The 17,327-nt window shown below is 37.7% G+C and overlaps 1 protein-coding gene and 1 non-coding gene across 3 annotated transcripts in view; both read right to left on the bottom strand.

Moving 5' to 3' along the window:
- The window catches only part of LOC124304695 (uncharacterized), a 31,263-nt gene that overhangs the window by 11,451 nt on the left and 2,485 nt on the right, over positions 1-17,327 (bottom strand). For both annotated transcript variants that reach the window (XM_046763236.1, XM_046763237.1), the window contains one exon: positions 8,308-8,499. In XM_046763236.1, the coding sequence (XP_046619192.1) occupies positions 8,308-8,392 (85 nt within the window). In that variant the 5' untranslated portion in view covers positions 8,393-8,499. The remainder of the gene's footprint in view (positions 1-8,307; positions 8,500-17,327) is intronic.
- On the bottom strand, positions 4,409-4,480 carry Trnam-cau (transfer RNA methionine (anticodon CAU)). The gene has a single exon. It is a non-coding gene; the product is annotated as a tRNA-Met (tRNA).

The following is a 17,327-nucleotide window of genomic DNA, read 5'->3' as shown; positions in this document are numbered from 1 at the left end:
CTCATGGCTGATCCCGTGACACAAAGTCTGTAACACGTGTGTAAAATAACAGCGCATAGAGGAGCCGCTGCAGGGTTTCGGCCAAGTGATAATACAGCGAATGCACCACGGACTTATGTGAAATGCAGGCGTCACCCGATAACTTTTAAACGATTATTCAATCCACGGTCTGGTCGAGTAATTATCACGTTCATTCGGATCTTGGATAAATGAGACCTGTCATCCAGTTGATACGAACCCAACCAACGTCTGTCCTCATCATTTTTGATTGTGCTGTTTAAAATTTATTTTGGATTTGTCCCAACTTTGAAACAGTATCCTAAATCTTTTTTTACACATTTTTTCATTCAACTGCTCAATAATTTGTTAACATTGAGAGCGATTATGAGAAGGACCTTTTCGTAAAATTCTCAAAAACTGTGTTTTTCTTTTCCAAATATTTTAAGACCGGACCCTTGATGAATCGATTTTTGTCTTCTTTTCAGCGCTTTTAATTTTTTTGATCAACTAAAACATTGTTTAAACGGTCTGAAAATGATGAAAAAAATTCTCAAAATTTTATGTTTCACTCAGACCACATCTAGACCGGTTTCATTTTGAAGTTGATGAAAAAGCAAAGTTGAATGTGCCAAAAAAAAATGAACAAAAATTACTCCACGAGGGAACCGGTCTAAAAATGTTCCAAGTGAAAAATACCAGTTTCGAGAATTTTTCGGGAATTTTCAGTCCGTTCGAAAAAAAATTGAAGTGCTGAAAAAATATAGAATAAAATCGGCCCGTTATGTCTCGGTCTTGAAATGTTTCGAACGGAAAATACAGTATCCGAAATTTTTTTGAGAATCTTAGAAAGATCCTTTTCAAAATCAATTCAAATACTTATAAGTAACTAAGCAGTTGAATAAAGAATCTGAAGGAATTCAGAGTACAGGTTCAGAGTTGTTACAATTGCAGACTTTTTTTTTAAACAAAATCAGAAACGGTGAGAGTCAGACTTTGGTCGGGTTCATATGGAATTCATATACATATACATATATATATATAGAGTTTAGAATTAAGCGTCATGCGTTCGGCGTCTAAATAAACCAGTGAACTCTTCACATTTCTCATCTCATTTTTCTTCGTTATAAATTACGTTTATCGTTGTACAATAGTGACGAAGAGTGAATGTCGCCCGCTTGTTATCCGAGCTGGTGTTGCTCAGACGGAAGGAATGAACCCCAACTGAGAACGGAGATCGTAAATATAGATGCGATTATCTCCGAAGAAGATCCTCGGGCCATGTGGATGATATCCTGCTGCCTTCCAAGCTGCCGATGTGAAAACGGCCGCAAGTCTGCCCGAAAGCACGTGACGAAAGCCGACTTTGAAATCTAATGATCTGTCGACTGTCACGTTCGTAACTTAGGCACGAGGATCTTTAGCGTTCAAAATTCTCGCTTTTTGCTCGGGGTTGGTTGGCCACGAACCGATACTTTTTATCCGTACATAGTCTACGATATAATCGTAGATTTAGTTATACCTGTTTATAAAATTATTCTATTCGTGAGCTGCGAGGATCTATTTAAAAATATTGCGGTATAAGGTGCTGGGATTATAAGCAAAAGCTTGGATGGGTATCGATCATGATTGATTAGATAGTAGATTCTCATTCATCCGGAAAACTATTTTTTCACAATTATTGAAACGGATATTCTTCTTTTCAAAACTCAATTTCAATACTGCCATTGTCGATGATGATCGATGTCGGTGCAATGATGCACGAAAATTTACGTATAAATGTTGACTCTCTTTCGTTACTTTGACACTCCCGTGTTATTTATTTAAATAGTAACACTGAAACATCAATTCTGCATGCAAATTATTCTTCAACGCGTGATATCATTCCTAAAAGTGTAAAATTAGCTTTGCCCATTGAATTAGCATAGATTTTCGATTTTGAATTTGAACTCGGTGATACGAGTCCAAGATTCTGAATATCGATATATTTTCTCAACAAGTTATTTCCTTAATCGCGCGGCTCTTTGTCTCATTTCGTACATGGTAGTATTCTAATAATTAATTATAATTTACATCGTCAACGCCTCACGAGTCTCGGAGCAACGAGATAGCGGCCGATTATGAAAGAAGAAGGAAAAATATAAAATTGTGATAGAAAGTATTCCGCTCGTAAAAGTCTCCGTGATTTACGTCAAGAGCTAGGAACGAATGATATCTGTGACAGACACGCACTCATCCTGAAAGCAGGACAGCTGAAAAAAGTACTTTCGATTGAAATATTACATACGCCGCGGTGATATCGCTATCTAGATATTTTTTCATCTGTCACAGAGGAGAAAGAGAGAGAGTTTGTGTACCGCATGTTGCAAGCATCGAGTTCTGATCGAGTTGCGGCGTTAAAAAGAGTTTCTTGGTGTATAATAAACGGAAAGGAAGTGAAAAGAAGAAGGAGAAAATCAAAAGACCTTCAAAAAAGAAGCTCGTGCAGAGAAGTCTCAGAATCAAAGCTGGTTTCGAGGCGCAAGGCAAATATTTACACAAACGAAAAATCCCTCTAAAACGCACTGCAGGTATTGTATTAAATATTTACACTTGCGTACGATTTCTCGTTATCTTAAAATGCGTTCAGCGGTTGTGTAAGAGAACACGTTTCGGTTACATTAAAACCGTGGTGTTTTAAAACTGTTTAATGTCTAATACGGGATATAATTTAAACAGCAATTTCGGAACGGTCAACAAATATAACGCAATTTACAATATTGGAAATATATTTTATCGATTTGTTACTGTTCTTATCGCAGCAACTGAGTACAAATGACATTAATTTCATTCCACTTCCAAATTCAACTACACTCGCTCAAATAATTACCTGTTTTTTCGTCGTGCAGTATCTCTACATTTTTTCTCTTACATACACTGAGAGGAATTTTTAGTTCCGGTTACCGCTCAGTCCTTGACTTTTTTCAATCTTTACCACAATCGAAAAATATAATTCTAGGTAGAAAATGAAAATTAGTTCTCTAGCCATTCAAACAATTTTTTTTTTAACGACACCTGTTTTACTGAATATTTCTAGTTACTACGACAAATGAAATTTTTCTCAGTGCATCTGTGTCTTGAGAGTTACTCGGTCGTTCCATTTTGCCTCGAAATATAAAAGTTGACGAGTGTGCCAGAATTTTTTCAAGTTATACGAATCGTAATATCTGTTTCCGCGCAATGATTTTTGACTCCAGCGACTCCGATGTTCCAACAATGTTATACACAGGACTCGTGCAGCGTAAGGGTTAAAGAAGAGCAGTAAAAAGATTTATACAACGATCAGCGAAACGCAAAAACTTTTCGAATAAACGAAAAACTCCAACTGGGAGAAAGAGGGAAATTGATTGGACAAATAAGAAGTCTCAGCAAACAACGGGCGAGTCTTGTTTTTTAGGGTTGACTGATTTTGTGGCAATTTTTATTGTTTTTCGTGACATTTCGGACATTGAAAAGGGTCTGACGGGTCGTCTGAACACAGTACACAAACAGAGGTAAAGAGAGGCAAGGAAAAAAAAAATTACGACCGAAGATGAAGATGAAAAAAAAAAAGTTTTTCCAGTTGAACCGAAAAGTCCATTAGCTTTCTGCCTCTTCGTCACCTGAACGACAGACTAACGCCAGTCAACCTTATAGAAACTCAGGCTACCATGTCCGTTTCTTACACTCGGGTTAAGTTATTCACGCGGTCCTTCCATTCACAAAACTTCTCTTTACTTTTATTCGTGCGTTTTATTCATTCAACTAATACAACACGTCTGTCAAGGCTTGATATTCTAAAATTCACACGGAACGTGGTGGGAAATAATTTAACTATGTATTAGTCATGGTGTCGTTGTTATACAGTACTGTAAACAATAATTGTCGAATAAAATTATCGACGTATATAATCGCGGTGGTTGCATAAATTGAAACTGGAATAAACGCGATGCATAGAACGCTTTGTTAATACGGAAATAAAATGGGATTTGAAGCTGTAATATCGTAAAGTGAAAACAGTTGGTTATTATTAACGTTTCACGTAAAAATGACGATATCGTTTCGTTTTCTTGTTGCCAAAATCGTATATTAACACACGCAAAAATAAGCAATAAAATCCTAAATTTAGGACAGTCAAATTTTGGAAATTAAACAAAAAAAAATGCCAACTAGCAGAGCGCGGTTTAAATAAATAAATAGGAAAAAACATTTGAAACTGTGATGTTGTATGATAAAAATAGTTGGTTATTATTATCGTTTTACGTCAAAATGACGATATTGTTTCGTTTCCTTGTTGCCAAAATCGTGTCTTAACAAAAACGAAGATAAATAATTAAATTTAATATTCAGGACAGTTAAATTTTTAAAATAATTGAAGTAAAAAAATACATGTTAGCAGAGCGTGGTTTCGATCCACGGACCTCTGGGTTATGGGCCCAGCACGCTTCCACTGCGCCACTCTGCTCTCGTATTTGCTATGCGTTAAAACTATTATTTAAATCGACTTATTTTTTATAGATTTTTTTTAAAGAGACAACAATCAAAATAAGAATGACATTTACCCTGCGTTCTGCTTTGTGTATTGGACTGTGATCAAAATTATAATGATTATTATAATTTATCTGTATAACGTATTTGTGATTTGTAGTAATTATTAGTTCTTGTTACAGAGTATAGACTGTGTTGAACACGTGTAAATTGACTTATCTCGCAATGTAATTAAATGTGCCACATGCCTCTCGTTACACGCACAATATTCAATGCGACGAAAATTTATATCGTAGATAACAGAAGGTGTGTGACGTATGCATGATATACAGATCGTATAACGTATAAATTTCGTTTGACACAAACCACAGAACCGATGAATTGCTGTCTACAAAGCACTAATCGCCAATGAAAAGAAAAGTAAGAAAAACTGAATAGTTACAATTCATTAATTAATCAATCAAGAAGTTGAATCAAGCTCATACTATAGACGCAATGATTGTAATTTTTATTTTTTCCGTAACAGAATTATATTCGCTTACGCTAAAAATTTTGTATTATTTTAGCTGTGTGTTTATACTTCGAGACGATTTCGCAAAAATTGTATCTTATTTGTAAAAATCAATCGAATGCAAGTCGAATGCGAGGAATTTTATTTATTTGATACAGACGCAAAGATTTCTGGAGATTTTTTTTCAAAATCCTGCGGTAGGCAAAGAATCGTAAATTTTTATTGCAAGTTTGAAAAGTTTGTAAAAATTGTCTAAGATATTTATAGTTCGGCAGTTTGTTGCAAGAAAATTTTACTTCGGATGGAGACTGTGATTAATTTGGTAATTTTGAAAACTAAAATCGATCAGCAATATCTGATTCGTAATTAAAGTTGTTCGTCGTTTGAAGCGTGTAATTCACGCGTTGATTCGACACGAGTTAACGGCGTCAAAAACGGTCTTTGAACTCGCAACGCTAAAGCTCGATGAAACTTTATACAGTTGGATAAACTTTATACGAGTTGGATAAACCTAAATCCCTCCGATACCGAGACGGGAAGATACGACAAGTTTTTCTTCACGGTTTTAAAATCTCCGTTACATAAAAACAAGAGTATGTTGCACGTTTATTTACAAAGTACGAAATTGAGGTTAGAATCGCGTAATGTCAGATTTGTTTGCGACTGCGCATGCGCGCAGTGGAGAAAAGACCACATTCAACTCCCAGGAGTTAAATACACTGAGAAAAATTTCATTCGTTACAGTAACTAGAAAAATTCGGTAAAACAGGTATCGTTAAAAAAAACTGTTTGAATATTGTTGGAATTACGAAAAACGAGGTAATTAAGGACTGAGCGGTAACCGTAACTAAAAATTTTTCTCAGTGTAGTAATAATAACATGCTTTTGCGAGGTAGTATACAAACAGTTTTGCATTGTTTAAGAAACGGACTTTTGCCGTTTTCGAAATACGGCATGCACGAGACGCGACCTCGAGGCTCAGGGCGAGACGTGCCTGGATATGAAAAATAGGACGGATTTTGGAAGGGTGCGGGTCATCCTCAAGATGAATTCCTCGACGGCGAAGCTACAGATGTCGTTTTATCATGTCGGTTGACGCGTGACGCTTTTTATCGTACTTGGCAACTCTGGACCGAAAGTGAACAGTGTCCATCAAATCGTGACGCGAGATTTCCAACCTGAGATTGAGACGTTTCGGGAAAAGATACTCCGTGCCTCGGTTCGTTGTGCGATTGCATTGCAGGAAATTAAAGACCAAAGCCAGAAATCTACTTCTCTAATCAGACTGAATTAAAGGAAATTATAATCATCGTGATTAACAACTCGAGGATACGCTTTACGATAAAGATCTTTGGTCTTGAGGGAAAAGAATCTCGAATAAAACCCCTGAGATTCGTATCTCAGGCTTGTCAAAGTCTGATTTAAGGCATCGACGGAACACGAAGATAATGTTGGCAACTTTACCGCGGAAGAAAAGAAATTAAAAAGATATAACTATTTTGAAACTTCACAACGCCTTTGAAGATGTTAAGTTCTTATAACGTGAGATACAATGTCTAGATATTTGCTTTATCACAGGTTCACTGAATTTCGAACGATCCTGACAGAGTTGCGAGATAATGATTTTTCCTAAGATAACACTTCGCGAACTTCAAACTCATGGCCAACCACACGACGGAACCCGATTTAGCGATCACAGTATCACCAATTTTTCAAAAAAACTAAAATTTACGATTGTATGTTTGAGAATTTCGTCGATCGTGACAAAAAATTGCAAAAAAATTTCAAAAAATTCACAGCACACAAAGTTTCTTCAAGTGACTCGAAAATCCTAATTGCAAGTTCAACGAAAGCTTTTGTAGCTCCAAAATACCTGTAATTCCAATGTTCTGAAATCAGATGCGCGGTATAAATAAATCGATGAAACGGTTAATTCCTGACTTATATACCAATATACGTACAACGATGTCGAATTTAAGTAGCCGTAAAAAAAAAAAAAAATAGCGAAGCAACTCGACGACGACTTGAGCCAGCGTTCTGACGATACGCACGCTGTAATACCTGGCTATTCGAAAACAGAATTCAACCCCCGAGCCGCGCTGAATATTCATGCGACATCGGCACTCTCACGGCGACGGTTAAATCCGGTGTAGTTGTAAGGGAAAGGTTCTCCTCGAGGTTCCTAGCCGCGAGGTGTAGTGCTCGGAGTCACTCGGTGTAATGAATGAGCCAGTCGTATGCTGCACCATGCACCATACACCATACACCACATTCTACGGGAGGAATATGGAGAACGAACGGGGCGGGCTTTACACGCCGATTGAAGACGCGTGTTAATTTCTCTGTACGCCGGAGTTCAAAGAGGAATTACAGATACCGAGGGGTGGAACAGACCGACGTCGCTATTGTCTCTGAGTTTCGAACGCGTTGACGGTATCCGAGATACCGTAAGCACCGTGTTACTTGTTAAACTTCAAACTCGGACGCGGTTCTGATTAACTGCAAACGCGGCCACTGCCATCCATGGGATGATCGATCTCAATTTTCTCGGGTTCGAAGTTACCGCGCTTAAGGTCGCGTAGTACTCCTACCCTTACCGACCGAGCAAACTCTACCTTTTTTTTTCCCCTATATTGAAGAAAGAAAATAACGGCTTCGAAATTCGATGGTCGATGAAAACAGTATCGCGATGGATTGTTTTACTCCTCGTTTTTCCATTATGGAATTGTGCAAAGTATCTCGGGTACTGTTCAGTTTTTAGCCCCTGAAATGCGGGAAATTTGGGAATAGTCACTCGTGTCAAAAAAGCACACATCTTTTTTTTGTTTTACAATTTTAAAGAATTTAAGTTACTTGCGATGCATCGTAGAAATTTGTACACTTACCGTTCGTTTGTTTATTTAATACGGGAAGGAGAAGAGCAAGTTTGCTCGGTCGGTAATGGTAGGAGTACCACGTGTCCTTATGTATCGCGAATTTGGCTTGAAGCAAAAATTCAGTGGTGAGAAGAGAGAAAATTGGAAAGTAGGTGTAGGTTTTTAGAATCGCTGATTACGATTCCGATCTTGAAAAATAAAAATTTAAGATCGCGGTTTACTTCTTTATGATGGTAACAACAATTCGGATTTCCAATTTCATGAATACATTTACCGATTTCTACTCAAATTTCGGCTAATCTCAATCGTTTGAATTTCTTCACAAATCTTGACGAAATAATATAATTGCCGTTGGAAATTAAAGGTGAAAAACGATAAATAAAATATACAATCAATTTTATCTTGAGATCAACGAACCTTTTGCATGGATGACGCCTCCCCAGCAGAGATCGGTCATCAAAGGCAGTATAAAACACAGGCAAATTATGGCGTCGCATTTCATCTTCGAGTCTGGCTGAAACCGCGTTTGTCGCGGACTGGGATGATGGAACACCTTCAGGACACCTTCTTCTTCATCCTGGTCCCATACGCAGAATTACGCGCCTGAATCTGTTAAATAAACAGTTATTCCGTTATAAATTTATCCAGCAAAATTCTGCGATTGTCGAAAATATTATTTTCATTTGTTATACAACGAGTTGCAATTATTGGATATTATTATTCACGGATTGGTAAAACGATTTTCGTCTTATTATATGATAATTGTGTTACTGTGAATTATCGATACTGATAATCCAAATCGTGGCTGAATTGGTTATGCAAAAAGTTACGCATTTTCGAGACAAATTAAATAAAATTACCGGACTATAATTTGGAGTAATATTTTTCCTATCCAATTCCAGCTCGACTCTAAATTTCACACATTTGGCAAGAGTTAATCTCTCTTTGAAAACGACTGTTGTGTACAGATAATTTTAAAGTAAAATTTTCATCCGTGTCTCTCGAACCCCCGTGGAAAAGTAAAAATCCCGAGGTGAGAATTCTTCGCGTATAGCGAATTATTTTCGGAGACGTCAATCATCACCTCAGGCTCATTTCCAGCAGTTTCCAAGGAACGTATAAGACGCAAAGATGCATTGTGTATACATATATACATTATACATACACTCGCCGGCTTTCTTCTCGAATCAACCCCGTCAAAAGTACCCAAAATGGGATTTCACACGTTCTCGAAATCGTTATCAGCATCGTCCCGAGTCGCGGTTCAGGTGCGTGCCGAGGATGTGATAAAATATTTCTGATCCAGGGTGATTGGGCCCCGGGATATACGGGGGATCACCGTGATTGACGTGAACGAAGGAACGATCCCGCGACGTGACGGAATTTTAAAGTTTCTGCGCCATTCGTCGTCTGCATGCGGAAGTATCGATAGATACGGTGTGAAAATTCTTAGTACTCGTGTGAAAAGTACGACGATTCGTACGAAATGTTTAGACCGTAAGATGAATGAGAAAAAGAGATTAAAAAAAAAAAACTGTTTTTTCGCAATAATTTTCATCATCGTGAAAAGGGAAGAGTTTTTATTAGTCTGTCCGACTAACTTGAGCGATGATATCGCAAACGGCAAATTGAAAAATCTGCCGGATGAGAAAGTTTTGAAAGGGAGTCAAGAAATTTGTACATTAGAAAAAAAAAAAAAAATCTAAACTAGGAAAAACATGATCGTTTCATTTAGAAAATGTAACGGGAAGGAAAAAGTATATGTTAGTCGGTAAAACGTTGGAAAACAATTTATTTCCGGTAGAACCGGAAGTTTCCAATTGAACGGGACATGGCAATTTTTCATGCTCATCGTATCGTTGTAAAATCTTGTAACTTTTAGATCTTTTCATAACAACCGTTTACAAGATCATGGCGAAAGTTTGTCGGACAGACGGAAATTTTTGTAAATACCTGTACTCCGGATTCTAGAGCTTCGAAAACGTAAAGATTCGTTGAAGTTAGAAAAAGTGTACAAATACTTTCCTTACAACACCAGAGGTGATGAAAATTATCACTTTATGAATAAATTCTCGTTGTTTAGAACGAGCAAAAGAAGGAGTTGGAAAATCTCGACAGCTGATAAAACGTACGATTGAACGTCCAAGAAATTTACTGCACGTAGTTGGCGAAGAGATGAGACGTTTTCAGCACGGAATTAGAAAGCTCGCAGCCGCAGAATGTCCTCGCGAAAATACCGACCTGCCAAACTGACTTGAGTGCAGATGCAGCGACAGGGGAAAATCGCGGAGATAAAGGCGCATGACTTGGCTCGCTGATCGCGATTTCGCGCATCGCTCAAGCCGCACGTACGGTTGCAAAAAGTCCAAAAGAAACGCGGATTCGCAGAGAATATACTGTTTCGATGACTCGAAGGGTTCGTTCGTTCTTTTGCACGGATTTTTCGCTTTGTTCTTAATCGGTTTCCGCCTCTCTTTCCACGTACAATGTACATGACAATATATACATATATACGAGCTTTTCACTCCCAGAATCCGCTCATCTTCGTGCTTCTTCCTTTTCCCCTTTTTCCCTGCACGCTAAGAATCGCCGTTTGTCTGTCCAGTAATTATTTCGACCGAAAGAAACTCGTTCGCAATGCTAAATTCGTTTTCTTGTTTGCGTCGTCCGTGCTTTTTCTAGTTTTTGTTACGCAAAGTGGTGAAATTTATGCGTAGTTGGAAAATTATATTGTGGATGAATAAAAAGATTCCTGGTTTATGAAAAATCGATGAACAGTGGAGTATTTATGCGATTCAAGTTGTATTTACGGTAACGAAACATTTACCGTTAAAAATGATCGTCAATTTACTTGTACACGTTTATTGTACAAAAGAGTTGTCAAATTACGAATCAGGGTTGCAAATTTACAAATTGGGTGTAGCTACGTAAATTACCATGCATTCGCCTTGTATTTCCGATAAAAAAATTTCAATTCGCCGCGTTGCGTAGTAAATTTCTTGTATTTGTAAATTGAATAAACAGTCTACGTATCGCGAATTCATTTTTCCGTATCCGAATAAAACTTGCAATACATTGTAGGAATTAAAAGTTGAATACAAAAATTTTGTACAGTGTTGATTTGGGAAAAGAAAAATCACCATTTTGCAATTTTATATCGACTCCGATTCAGAAGTTGAATTTTCGAAACACGAGTGTGTTTTGCTCAATTGTAAGCTTTACCAAACTTTGAAAAATTTGTCCTAAACGTGGCAGTATTGTTGCAAATTTAAACCCCATTACAGAAATCGAAGAACGGAGGGGATCGCGTCTTGTTGTAATTTGCATTATTTGTTAGACCTTCGACGAGACATCCGACAAATGATTTCGGTGCGACAAACAGCGGCCAGACTTCAAAGGCGGAGGATTGATAGAGCGAAGTCAATACTCGACGAGTGCAGACGGGGTGTTAATTAGGCTAAACAAGGGTTGAACTCATCGAGGTAAGAAGATCGGAATTAGGTATTCCGGCAAGGAGGCAGAGCCGGGGATTATTGCAGGCTAATTTCGAATGCGGAGCGGAAGTCCGAGTGTTATACTTCGAAGGGAAGAATCCTCGAGGAGATGATCCTGCGCGAGGTGCGTGGGGGTGAAGGGGATGAAGGGGAAAACTCCCTAATTCCGGCCCTCGCGACACAGCGCCGTTTTTCCCGCAAGAATAAAAACCGATCTGATTATCCCCTTGTTTTATCCCCAAGGAATTTACTCGGCTCGATGCCGCGTGTTTACGGATCATACGGGGATCGTCGGGCTAAGCTTTTCAACTTCTCTACCCACCGCAAAAACCTTGCGCTGATATATCCCGAATTTTAAATTTATACGAACACGTGTAAAATCGCGATAAATCCTCCGATTGTATTTACAAAATTCCACGGAAGACTTGGTTACGCTGTACATATATGAGGAGTTCCATGCGAACCCAACCAACGTTGGGTTCCTGATCATTACTGGTTGTACTTTATTTAGCTTACTAGTTGTCAGTGTTTTACCAGATGTCATAGTTGTAGGGGAGACTGGGGCACCACGACTCCCCAAAAAATTCTGGTATTTGCTTCACGGTATAAAGAATGAACACTGTCTGCTTGTCCTGGAACTCGAGTTGCACCAGAAATCGACAGGATCCAGGAGGAAGAGAACCCGGTACTCGAAATCTGCGGAGCGCGATTCTCATCCGTCCGCTCAACTGCGCGGTTGTTTCCAGACTGAGAAATTCGCCTAGCTGATTTTCGTCGTCGACGATTACTACAGATCTATGGCGTCAAGAGTGGAAAAAAAATTTTGGGTGACGTCACTTTCTGAACATCCGTACGTCCGAACATACAAACTTTGGTTTCGAACTTTGATACTATGTATGATTCTGTAATTGTCCCAACTCTGAAGCAGTACCTTAAATTTTTTCAGATTTTTTTATTCAACAGCTCAATAATTTATAAACATCAAGTGTGATTTTGAAAAGGATATTTTCGTAAAATTCTTAAAAACTGTACTTTCTTTTAGAAACATTTTAAGACCGGACCGTTGACGGATCGATTTTTGTCTTCTTTTTAGCGCTTTTAATTTTTTTGACCAACTAAAACATTGATAAACGGTCTGAAAATACGCAAAAAATTCTCAAAACTTCCATTTTTCACTTAGACCATATCTAGACTGGTTTCATTATGGAGTTGATAAAAAAAAGTTGAATGTCCCAAAACAATGGACAAAAATCGCTGCGTAAGGAAACCAGTCTGGAAATGTTATAAGTGGAAAATACAAGTTTTGAAAATATTTCCGGAATTTTTAATCCGTTCAAACAATGTTTTAGCTGACCAAAAAAATGGGTTCGTCATGTCTTGGTCTTGAAATGTTTCGAATATAAAATACAGTTTCTGAATTTTTTTTGATAATTACGAATGGTTCCTTTTCAAAATCGCTTTAAATATTTATAAGTAATTACGCAGTTGATTAAAGAATCTGAAAAACTTCAGGGTACTATTCCAGAGTTGGGACAATTGCAGAAATTTTTTTAAACAAAATCAGAAATGATGAGGGTCAGACGTTGGTCGGGTTCGCATGGAATACCCCATATATATACACGCGTATATCGCACTCCTTCATTTATTCAGAACTTATTTTAGCTCTCAAATATTTTACGACCATCCTCCATTGTTGTTTCACGGTGTTACGTTTCGTAACTATTTGTAGAAAAGAAAACCCCTATATGATTGTAAATTTACATGCATTTTCCACAATTTTAACCCCATAGATTCATTCAAGCAAGAATATAATAATAAATTTGTTATACTTAATAAAAATCTAAACTCAACGTCTAATTCGGATGATATCCGAGTGTATTAATGTGATTGCATTACAACCGATTGAAAAATATGCAATTCACACGTTAAATTCACAAAACTATTTTCCCCTGGCTTCACATCACACCTATATAATTATACACTTTAAATAATTTGTACAATCAATGGTAAATTTTTTTTTATTCATACAATTAACACCGCATTTTCAGAGTAGCAGTTTTATAACCATTCCATGTAGTTTTTTTCCAGTTTCAAAAGGTTTCATCGAAACGAGGTAAAATATGAGCAACTGTTATTGCTGCATCGGGATATTTCCTGGACTGTCCGCCTTTCTCTCTCTCTCTCTCTCTTCCTCGAGTTGCAACCCATGATCCGTAAGTCACGGGTCCATCGTTTGTCCAGAACACCGTGTATACCTATCCAATAATTGTTTCTCCGCGGCTTTCATTTCTCATTTGTGGGTTGTTTTTATTTTTCCACAGATCGCTGAGCGCCTTTTTGCGGTGATTAGAGAAGATTTGTTGGAGGATTCTTCTGCTTTGGGATTTGTAACCACGTATATATATATATATATATAGTACAACCACAATCACCGGCAGGCTGCAGGTCCACGCTAGAAGCTCGTTGCCAACTTTTCAATGTACTCCGGACACGAGAGCCGACGATTCATCACGAAAGATGTTCCGTAAGTTTGAAAATTTCTATACACAGAGGTCTTCTTATTATATATATATATATATACACGCAACTTTTGTTATTACGTTATATTGCGAACAGGTTTCATGCACTCGAGCTCAGTATAGGAAACATTTTATTGGAAAGTATTTGAGAAAATTGTGTAAGATTAATCGTTTTTCCGATCAATCGATTCATCGAAGTTTCCTCACAATAACTCTGCAGGCCGATCGGTGTAGGAATTGAAATGTTGGATTAATCGATCGATTGTAAGAACGATTAAACGAAACCGATTTATCTCCCATTGCTACTATTTGCGTACCAAAATAAGGAAAACTTGATATAGAATTCTGAGGTGTTATTTCGGAGGCCGCAGAATTGCCACGTTTCGAGGATCAGATCAGAGAAATCACGCCTCTTGTTTGTTGGCATGGGCCAATGTAAATGTATCTTGAACTCTGTGAGGAGGGCACTTAACAATCGCTTAAAATAACCCCCTGGCATACCCGGCAACGAGACTGAAAACAAAGTTTCGATCGTTTTGCGCTCCTCGGCGATGAGACACGCGCCTGTCTTTCCGACTGGAACCGAGAAATCAACTGTCTCGTATCGTTCAAACGTTCCGTCGAGGGTGAAACGAAGTCGCAAAATTTTTACATTTTTATTTTTTCCTCTCGAGGATTCACAATTTTCACTGATTCTATTCATTATTTATCATTATTATTGTTATTATTATTTTCTTTTTTCCAACAAAATGGCGATCGTTGGAAGAATTTCAAATTCGACTTTTCGTCCTAAACTGTTGTGACATTTTTGTAACTATATATCGAAAAATTATGACGGTTGAAGGGAAAAAAAAAAAATAGAATCGTGACAAATAATGTAAATTAGCCAAGAATATTCGTATCTGCAAATTTCAAAGATCTGATTGGTTGATGTTATTATCGATAAAAAAGCTTCCTCTTCATTGATTGTGATAAAAAAAAAAAATCAATCAATTTAAGCCTGATCTACACACTTTTTACTAGAACGAACAACCCCAATGAATTTAGATAATTCGTCGTCGAGATTTAACAGTTTTTTTTTTCTTTTTCTTTTTTTTTTAAATTCAACCACTTTTTCAGCTCTCTAATGATTAATTATCTATACTCGTATAATATCGTAATTTAGAATACGCGGATGTGCGGACGATCAGTGTTTTGATTTGGCATCGTCAAGCCCGCGGCTAATGACCGTTTCAATTGAAGGCTCGAGAGGAATTTCATCCTCGAGGATTGGTACGCATGTGTATATATATATATATATATACCTAATCGATCTTGATATGAAGTATTTAAACCAACTTAATGCCGCGCAGACTCGAGCTTTCATGAGAGCTGCTTGGCTTCGCAGGCCTGATCGAGTGGCCGGCATCAAATTGCGATGTTTTGTTCGCCTCTGATCAAATCCGCCGATCTAAGGGACAGGAACAAAACCATTACAGGCAATCGTCTCAAGTCCGAGTGCGTCGCTGATTGTCTATGATAACAAACGTTACATCGTCGTAATTTTCTGTGCGGAAAAACTTTGACGCGAAATTACGTGACCTCGTTGTAGGACGATAACTTGAAAAATTCAGGACCTTAACGACAAGAATTTATAGTAATTGGCTTCTTTTTGCTTACAGCTGATCACTGATTACTTGCGGAGATTTATTTCGGCGCTTCGAAAGAGAGGGGGGGCAGGGCAGAGAATTTTTGAGGAAATTTCAGAGGCAAAATTCAGTTCCACCGGTCTCGGCTGCGAGGCGAAGATTAAACGAAAAATGGAGGGAGGATGCGTCGCGTATAGCGTCTGGATTCGCGCAGCGTATAACTCGAAGTGTGCGATAAGCCCGTGAACCCGCGATTATCGCACCCTGTACGTATATCTATAATTCCGGCGTTTCAATTATTGCATACTCTAATCTAATCAAGCACCTCGCCGGAGACATTGTCATAATTCAGTTAATTACACATCGTAGGAGACATTCGACTGGCGGGTATTATTATATCCCGCGGATCGGAGTTCGACTAAGCCGATCGGGTCGACGATTTACTCCCAAAGGAAGGGATATTTTTTTAAAACAGCTTGAGGAAGTTGGTTTGCTTAGAATCGATGCTTTTTTACTGATCTTATTGCTAGGTAAATGTACGCTCAATGTTTGTCGAATTATTATTATCGTTATTTAAGCCAGACGATCGTGATATGATAAATATAAAAATCCACGACACTGGAATCGATGACAAAATTTGTGTTCAATTTATCAGCGGAAGAGATTGTTAAAAATCGGTTCGATTTCGGTCGTTTTATTGAAAAGAGTGTATCTTACCAACACGCCGAAATAACTTTTTATCATCGTGTCGGCATCGTTTGTTTGTTAATTCAAAAATATCCTCTTTTGATGTATTATTGTTGGGCAAAATGCAACGGTAATTAATAATATATAGATAACGGTTGCTAATTTAATCGCATAGGTATACGTGCGCGGATATGTGCAGTAATTGCAGATTTTTACCGCTCGGGAAAACTCATTACCGCGGATTCGTAGTGCGGAATTTGATTTTCATCGATTCGTGAATGACGGGAACGAGAAGCGCGATTTGTAGACGTAGCGATATCGGAGTTTGACTTCATTTTGCCGATTGATCAAAGAACCAAAAGGAAATAAAAGTCCTGAGGGTGGGGGTGAATATGTATATAAAACGAACGGAAGACAGGAGGATTACAATATCAAAGTTTCGAAGGTGCGGAAAACTGTTTTATACACTGAGAAAAGTTTCATTTTTTAAGAAAATATAGCAAGGGTGATCGTAATGAGAAAGAACAGTAACGGATGCTAGACTTTCCGGTAACGGCTAGGAAACTAATTTTCATTTTCTACCTAGAACTATATTTTTCGATCGTGGCAAAAAATGAAAATAGTCAAGGACTGAGCGGTAACCGGAACTAAAAATTTCTCTCAGTATAGAATTTGAAAAACATGGAAAGCCAAAATATAGGTAGAAAAATTTTGCATGTTTTGATTTTCGAAACTGCACGTTTCCACATTTTGACTGTTTCATAATTCAACTTTCTACATTCTAAAACGTTATAAAATTCATGGTCACGTTTTTTAAAATTCGATATCGCAACTCTTCTGTTTTCTCATCTTTCTACAAACTTTACGAGATCAAAGTTCGCAATATTAACGTGACGTTCCATTTTTTTGAAAAACTAGCCATTCGCGAACCTCAGGATTGTCTTAAATTCCATAAACCGTGTCACCAAAGCAAAATGTACTCGTCGTTTCAAAGTTGCAACAAGTTAAGCGGTGAGCTGACCAGCCATCAATAATAATACATTTTTTTTTAAATCATCCATCGAGTATAAAATGTCCAATAAATTGACAAAACATTATATTAAATTAAA

This window comes from Neodiprion virginianus, chromosome 5, assembly GCF_021901495.1.
Source record: "Neodiprion virginianus isolate iyNeoVirg1 chromosome 5, iyNeoVirg1.1, whole genome shotgun sequence".
Lineage (NCBI taxonomy): Eukaryota > Metazoa > Arthropoda > Insecta > Hymenoptera > Diprionidae > Neodiprion > Neodiprion virginianus.
The sequence above is the reverse complement of the archived record's forward strand: the minus strand, read 5'-3'. Positions and strand labels throughout refer to the sequence as shown.